This window comes from Salvelinus sp. IW2-2015, unplaced genomic scaffold, assembly GCF_002910315.2.
Source record: "Salvelinus sp. IW2-2015 unplaced genomic scaffold, ASM291031v2 Un_scaffold1346, whole genome shotgun sequence".
NCBI classification, from domain to species: Eukaryota; Metazoa; Chordata; class Actinopteri; order Salmoniformes; family Salmonidae; genus Salvelinus; species Salvelinus sp. IW2-2015.
In genome coordinates, this window is record NW_019942851.1 from 1,761 (window position 1) to 9,841 (window position 8,081).

The 8,081-nt window shown below is 44.3% G+C and overlaps 1 protein-coding gene and 1 long non-coding RNA gene across 2 annotated transcripts in view; both read left to right on the plus strand.

Moving 5' to 3' along the window:
* The window catches only part of LOC139024315 (uncharacterized), a 3,755-nt gene extending 971 nt beyond the window's left edge, over positions 1-2,784 (plus strand). The window contains exon 3 of the long non-coding RNA XR_011475610.1: positions 2,700-2,784. This is a non-coding gene — a long non-coding RNA (uncharacterized lncRNA). The remainder of the gene's footprint in view (positions 1-2,699) is intronic.
* Positions 2,785-3,556: 772 nt separating this feature from the next.
* On the plus strand, positions 3,557-4,711 carry LOC112070500 (BCL-6 corepressor). Its single transcript, XM_024137907.2, has 2 exons — positions 3,557-3,706; positions 3,895-4,711. The coding sequence occupies exon 2, from the start codon at positions 3,941-3,943 to the stop codon at positions 4,361-4,363; it is 423 nt and encodes a 140-aa protein (XP_023993675.2). The 5' UTR covers positions 3,557-3,706; positions 3,895-3,940; the 3' UTR covers positions 4,364-4,711.
* Positions 4,712-8,081: the final 3,370 nt, after the last annotated feature.

Genomic DNA, 8,081 nt, shown 5'->3' on the forward strand with positions numbered 1-8,081 from the left:
TATACCACATTATACCCCTCATATACTGCTTCTATACCACATTATACCCCTCATATACTGCTTCTATACCACATTATACCCCTCATATACTGCTTTTATACCACATTATACCCCTCATACTCCCTAGCCCAAAATCTCTTCACCATTTACATTCCCACTCCCTCTTTTTCTATCTTTCTCTCTTTCTTTCTCACAAACACACACATACAGGCATGCTGAAAACAGTCCCTTCTCCTTCCCCACCCCCAGACCACCTGTGTGAGGGGATTCAGTTGGCCAGAGTGCGTGCTTGCTCGCCTATCTGGTAACTTAGCAACATCCGCTCTGTTTGCTCAGTGTACGTGCGGAAATGGGCTTCTCAGAGAGCACACTCACTCTAGAGACTAGAAATAGTGTGTCTGTGTGTGTGCGTGTGTGTGTGTGTGTGACACAAATGGGCTCTCAGTGCTACATACACATGGAGGAAGAAAAGGAACTACACACACAAAGACCCCAAACAAGTAAAACCCAATTACCCAATTACCTCTGAGACAGCCAGCCGACCTTGTGAGAGAAGGAGAGAACGGGAGAGGAAGAGGCAGAGTGAGGCAGAAGAGATAGAGAATAGGGTAAAGAGAAACTCATAGTGATACAGATTGAGTGTGCTATACAGAGAGATGTGGATATAGAGGAAGGTACTGGAGAGAGGTTTAGAATGATAGACGGAGAGAGCTACAGAGAGAGATGATATAGAGGTAAAAGAATAAACTAGGAGAGAGGGTTTAGAATGATAAGACAGAGAGAGCTAACAGATGAGCAGATGATATAGATGGAAGTGTACTGGGAGAGAGGTTTAGAATGATGCGACAGAGGGGAGCTACAGAGAGACGATGATATAGCAGGAAGGTCACTGGAGAGGAGGTTTAGAATGATTGCTGAGGGTCAGAGAGAGCTAAACAAGAGAAGAGATGATATAGAGGAAGATAGACTGGAGAGAGGTTTATAGAATGAATAGAAGACCAGGAGAGAGCCTACAGAGAGAGATGATATAGAAGGAATGGTACCGTGGAGGAGAGGTTTAGAAATGATCGGACAGAGAGAGCTACCAGAGAGAAGTATGATATAGAGGAAAGGTACCGGAGAGAGGTTTAGAATGATCGCAGAGAGAGATGAATATAGAGGAAGGTACTGGAGAGAGGTTTAGAATGATAGACAGAGAGAGCTACAAGAGAGAGCGAGCGTGAAACAGAGACCGGAGATTGTGGTGTTGTGTGTGTGTAACTACCTCCCTCCACCTGGTCCCAACTATCTGGAGGCCGTTAATCCCTCCAAACCACACGCGCATACGTGCGCCAACCGCCTCAGTACTCTGCACTCCACCAGCTCTCACTTGCTCTCTGTGTGGAATGTGTGTGTGTGTGTGTGTGTGGTGTGTGTGTGTGTGTGTGTGTGTGGTGTGTGTGTGTGTGTGGTGTGTGTTGTGTGTGTGTGTGTGTGTGTGTGTGTGTGTGTGTGTGTGTGTTGTGTGTGTGTGTGCAGACACTCCCAGGATTTGCACTGTTGTCTAAATAGCCTGTTCACCTGTGTGTGTGTGTGTGTGGTGTGTGTGATGTGTTCGCTAATGGTGTGTGTGAGTGGTTGTGTGTTGTGGTTGTGATGTGTGTGCTAGTCGCTGTCGTGTGATAGTGTGTGTGTGTGGTGGTGGGTGGTGTGTGTGTGTGTGTGTGTGTGTGTGGTGTGTGTGCTGTAGGCACGACACATGTAATCAGTGTTGTGTGCCAAATGCTCTTGTGGTGTGTTTTCCTCGGATCTTGTGTGATATGTGGTGAGGAGTGTGACGTGTATGTGGTGCGGTTCATAATTTTAAGCAGATTCCTGTAGCCTTGGCATGACCAAGCCAGCTATCGTCTTTCTCTCTCTCTGGTCCTCTCTCTCTAGAGCTCTCTGTCTGTCGTCTCGCGCTCTCTCTCGTCTGTCTCTCTGCTCGCTCGTCTGTCTGTCTCTCTCGTCTCATCCCTCTCTCTGCGACGCTCTATGTTCATGTCTCTTCTCGGCGCTCTCCGTGCTTCCTCTGTCGTAACCTCACCTAACGTACTGGTTCTTCGTCTAGTTCGCTGGTCTGCGCGCATGAAGTGAACAGCATGCATCTCTCTCCTCTGTCTCTCTCACCGTAAACGTACTGTTTCTCCGGCCTCCTCTGTCTCTCTCTGCCGCTCGTCTGCCGTCTGGTCCTTCTCTCACCTACACGTTACTGTTTCTGTCGTCCCCTGCCCTCTCTGTCTCTCTTTCTCGCCTCAGCTACTTCTCTCCTGACGGCGCGTCCAATCATCATTCAGCACCATAACGTACTGTCTTTCTTCTCCGCTCATGCTGTCTGTTACTCTGCTTGGCTCTCTTCTCTCTCGTCTGTCTTCCTCTCGACGCTTGCCCATCCTCAACTAGAAAAGCACCTGTTTCGACGCTCTCTGTCTCTCCTCTCTCTCTGTGCTCTCTTCAGACCGTAACGTACTGTTTTCTCCTCTCTGTCTTCTCTCTCTGTCTCTCTCACCTAACGTACTGGTTTCTACACCTCTCTGATCCTGTCTCTCGACTCTCTCTCTCTGTCCTCTCAACTAAATACTTTGTGTTTCTCCTGCTCTGTCTGTCTCTCGCTCTCTCTCTCTGGTCTATCTCACCTAACGTACTGTTTCTCCTCCTCTCCGCTCTCTTTTTCCCTGTAGATTTATTTGCTGACCTGCAGAGGCCGCTCTATATGATGACGCGCAGAAATCTACCTGGGAATTCTATTGGCAGCGCTGTGTGGTGGTGGGAGTTTCAGTGATGTGCTATTTGTGTGTGTGTGTGTGTTTTGAAAGTGTGGTAATATAACTCTGTAATGTACCTGTGTATCTCTCTCGTCCTTTAGTGGTGTGTTTGTGTGTTAATCTAACTGGTGTGCATATACCTCTTCTAGTGGTGTGTTGTGTTGTTAATCTATCACTGTGTCATCTCTCTGTCGCTTAGTGGTTGTGTTGTGTGTATAATCTATAACTGTGTGTATCTCTCTGTCTTAGTGGTGTGTGTTTGTGTGTTAATCTAACTGTCATCTCTCTGTCTTAGTGGTTGTGGTGTGTTTAATCTAACTGTGCATGCTTCTGTCCTTATGGGTGTGTGTGTTAATTCTAACTGTGCCATCTCTCCTGTCCTTAGTGGTGTGTGTGTGTGTGTTAATCTAACTGTGCATTCTCTCTGTCCTTAGTGGTGTGTGTGTGTGTTTAATCTAACTGTGCATCATCTCTTGTCACTTTAGTGGTGTGGTGTGTGTTTATAATCTAATGTGTATGCTCTCAGTCCTTAGTGGTGTGTGGGTGTGTGTTAATCTTAAACTGTGGCATCTTCTGTCGCTTAGTGGTGTGTGTGTGTAATCTATCTAACTGTGTATCTCTGTCCTTAGTGGGTGTGTTTTGTGGTGTTAAATCTATTAACTGTGTATCTCTCATCCTTAGTGGTGTGTTTTGTGTGTTAATCTAACTGGTGTATCTCTCAGTCCTTAGTGGTGTGTTTGTGTGTTAATCTAATTGTGTATCTCTCTCTCTGTCTCAGAGTCGTTAGAGGAGGGCAGTGTGTGTGACATACTGGCGGACCCCCCAGGGCCGGAGGACAAGGACAGGAGGGAGCTCTTTGAGTTTGAGTTCTCCGACCGACCCCTCCTCCCCTGCTACAACATCCAGGTGTCCCTGTCGCAGGGGTGAGTACACACACAGATCAATCTGATTGGATAGGAGGGGAAGAGGGAAGGAGGAATACAGAGTGGTACAGAATAAGAGAGAGAGTTTGATGAAAGTGACAGATAAACCAAGGTCATTTATTCAACTCTTGTGAATCCCTGTGGTGCCGTATCTAACCCTCTCTCTCCCGCTCTCGTCACCTCCTCAGGCCCAGGAACTGGCTTCTCCTCTCAGATGTTCTCCGGCGGCTGCGAATGTCTGCCCGGTCCTTCCGCTCCTCCTTCCCCCACATGGAGGTGGTGACGATGGCCGAGGCAGAGTTTTACCGCCAGGCATCTCTCTCCCAGCTCTTTTCCTGCCCAGACGAGCTGGAGGGCTTCCAGCCTGACAGCAAGGAGCTGCTGGACCTGGTGGAGGGGAGTGCTGAACTGGCCGCTCTGCTGGGTTCTAATCTGGAGTGCCTCGACGACCGCTGGGACGAACCCCCGGAGGCTAACGCTAATGTTGACGAAAAGGCTAATGTCAATGGGAACATTAGGGCTATGGCTAATGCTAACAGTAACGTTAACGCTAAGGTCAATGGGAACATTAGGGCTATGGCTAAAGGTAACATTAGCGCTAAGACTAATGGTAGCACTCATGTTAAAGCTAAGGCTAACGCTAACAGAAGGTCGTGACCTGAACTTTGACCTTGAATTCTGAATCCCTGCTCTACAGTGGGGGGTTAAAATGGGTGAATGAATAGGACCACCGCCCTGAGATCTGAGATTGAACCCCTGCTCTGTACCTGTGTGCTGGACACAGTACAGACAGAGCAGCAGAGACTGAATATGTATGTCCATCAAGTGAAGATGGAGAGACGACTGTAACTTAACAATGGTCTTATTTTTTATAAATGTATTAATATATGTATAAATATATAAATATATCTGGAAATGTTTTCTCAATTTCTATCCTTCAAAGTGTGGTGTTGTCATGAATGAAAGGTTGTGTACAGAGGCGTCATGCCCATGTCACAGAGGCACGTTCCCTCTCAGATTTGTCCTGTTATGAAAAAATAAATCCAAATTGCAATATATTTTTTTTGTATTATTATATATATATTTTGTAATACTAGCCACTTGGCTGTTTTATGAAGTTGGCTTTAGCTAGCGCAAATAGGTTCCCAATCTACCAACCTCATTACTCACTAACAAGAAGCCATACCTAGCTTGTCTAACTATTTTATCTAGCATGCCTGCTGGCACCGTTGGTAGACTTTAGAAAAGCAAACAATAACTAAATGTACTGAATAAGACTCACATTCCTTTCAATCTTTTAACAAGATTTAATCAGAGATGCAGAGAAGCATATTTAGTTTCTTTTTAAAAAAGAACCGCCAGTCAGGAGGATATGCCGAAAGAAAATATACTTTTTTTTAGTTTTTACATAGAATTAAGCATAATGATTATGGCTCCAGATTAAATTTTTTAAAAGCTGTTTCAGGTGTTTGAAAAATGCTACATTCTCCAACTTCAGGATAGGGGGTCCTAGCCCACCTCCAAACCAACCCACAACCAATCCTCACTCACTTTGTGCCCCCTCACATTTTTTGGGTGCATGACGCCCCTGTTTGTGTGTGTACAGTATGTGTGTTAAACAGTACATTATGTGTGTGTGTCAGTTTATACGGCAGTGTGTGTACAGTCTGAGCACTGAGGCTGCGCTTTTGAATGTGACATTTTGTGTTGATAGGAAGCAAACGTTGACGATCTCTTCTAATAGTTTTCTGGTCTGCTCAGACAGACTTAGCGCCCTCTTCACCCTCAGGGGCTGTTTTGAACCTGTGTTCAATCTGCTTCTCATTTAGTCTCTAAGTTCACTTGCTAAACTGCAGAGAGATGTGTTTTTTGTATAATAGGAACGTTTTAAAGATGATGAGAAGATATTCGCCCTTCAGCACAGAGCTTGTACATAACAGGGTGGCTATTGCAGTACAGTATCAGTTTTACTGTTTGATGGGTCTTTTTTTTGTTTTAACTTTGCAATTAAAATATCTCATTTGTATTTATATTTTACAAAGAAAATGCTTTAAAATAAATCTTAAAAACTGCAAGATAAAGTTATTCTGAGTGTTTTGCTTCTCATTATGTGATTATTATTGAAGGGCTTACATGGACCCATCTAAGCGTTGGACATAAGGCATATATGTCCCTGGCTTTTCTAGACCCAATCTGTCTAGTCTTGACCTACAAAGACCTCCAGACAGTTGGTGCAAAAGTTGTGCTGCTTCAATATTTCACCTGCACACATACTTGCATACTTGTTTGATGTAGCTAGACCGTTCTGAGCCCCATCCTGAATGCTCAAGGATAAGGGAGTGGAGGGGAGATGCAGTAGCCTACTCAGGAACAAGACAAGACTCCCTCAAGCCAAATGAAGCCAACAGCCTGGATAAACACACAGCTTTAATAGATACTGTTTTGTGGAGGTGACAAGTTTGCAAAGAAAGTAAATGATTGAACATCAAATGGGATAAAGCTGACCATAAAATTAAATAAAAATGACTTTACATTCAGAATATGACCCTGACATTCACAAATCCTTGGAGTTACATCCTTAGTAGTCCTAAATCAGGGATGGCAACTCCAGTCCCCAGATTGGTGTCACTTTTGCCCCAACTCCAGCTAACACACCTGAATCCAATGATCAACTAATCATGACCTTTACTCTAGAACACAATTAGTTTCATCAGCTGTGTTTTCTAGGGATGGCGGAAAAAGTGACACCACTCTGGCCCCTGAGGGCTGGAGTTGCCAATCGCTGGCCTATATGGACCCTGGTTGGTTCATGTATGTTCATATACCCCCACCCAGTGGATGTACTTGATATTACAGGTGAAGAGAAAGTGAACACAGATGTTTTGTACTACCGCAACCGTCACCCAACCACTGATCGATCTCCAAGGCATTCCTAGTCGATCACCTAACATTTCTGTAAAAAACCCAACGATAAAGCTTTGTGTTCCTATTTGTTTTATTCGTTTCGCGCTGTTGGTGGTAGGCGCACTTGATTCAGCAGTCCTAGCGCCGGGGAGGCAAAGCGTTCCCATTTTGAACCCCTCATGTGTCTGAAGGTAGAACTCCGCCTACCCTGCAGACCCAGAGAGTAAACCAAGTGCCTACCGCTGGCCAATCAGATAGCCCAGATCACCGTGAACGCACATTTCCTTGAGCCATAGACGGTTAAAAGAAACCTGGAAGGCACAGCAAAGTTGATACTGTGAGATTTCAAAACTTCGAAAACCATTACTAGAGAGAGACTTAAGAATAGGCTACAGAAAATAGCTGCTGTTTTAATTAGTACATTCATTCTTAATAAACATATATTCTTTTACTTTCTCACGATTCCCACTTGCTACAGCAAGAACTGCAGCTGCAATGAATGCAGTGGCGACCCATCATTCAGAGCAGGGCAGAGCCCCACCTGTTTTGAGTCCTGTTTTGGATGTTATTTAGGCATTACTACGTGTCACATATCAGTTTGCAAACAATGTAAAAAAAWATATATATATATCATTGAGTTAATAAAGCCGCATACAAACATGGTCTCTTTTTTGTTTTCTTGAGTAAGACAGCTCCAAAATGCAGGTGTTTCAGCCCAGCTCAGTGCTTTCTGTGGTGGGGCAAGCCAGCAGAAAATATGGAGTGTTGCGCCGTGATTGGCCCAGTGTTCTGTCACTCATGGGGACACTACGTCACCGCCAAGTCTTAGGGTAGACCTAAAAATTCTAGCCCCTTGGGTGCTACCATAGAATTACATTAGAAGTGCCCATTCAAGAAGGCTCAAGTTCATTTGCCACAGATAAAATGATGTCAAATCACATTATATCTACAGTAGCTTTGATTGGACTGATCATGTCAACATCATACTTTCAAAATCTTAGCTAGTAGTCATGAATCAAGTCGACAATCTACTGGCAAATCCTTTTTAATCCTTGTAATATGAAGAGAAATAATGAAGAGAAATTATAGATCAAACGTATCGGTGCTCATCGGCCATTGGTCATAAACACTACACAACAAGTTGGAAATCGCAAATTCAACAATGAGTGGTTTGGAAGGAGTCCGTGGCTAACTGCAAGCATTGCAAAGTAATCATTAGCCTGCTATTCAGTGGAGTGGCTGTGTGGTCCCAAGTCTAAGACTAAGGGTCTCTTTTCTTAGTTTAAAATTATAAACATTCAACATGCTGTCAATGAAGCATGATATTTTATTTATTTATTGTACCTTTATTTAACTACGCAAGTCAGTTAAGAACAAATTCTTATTTTCTATGACAGCCTAAGAACAGTGGGTTAACTGCCTTGTTCAGGGACAGAATGACAGATTTTTACCTTGTCAGCTCAGCGATTCA

What these genes read in the sequence shown, in the direction of transcription:
- LOC112070500 (XM_024137907.2), top strand. Translation starts at nt 3,941, where the DNA reads ATGTCTGCCCGGTCCTTCCGCTCCTCCTTCCCCCACATGGAGGTGGTG.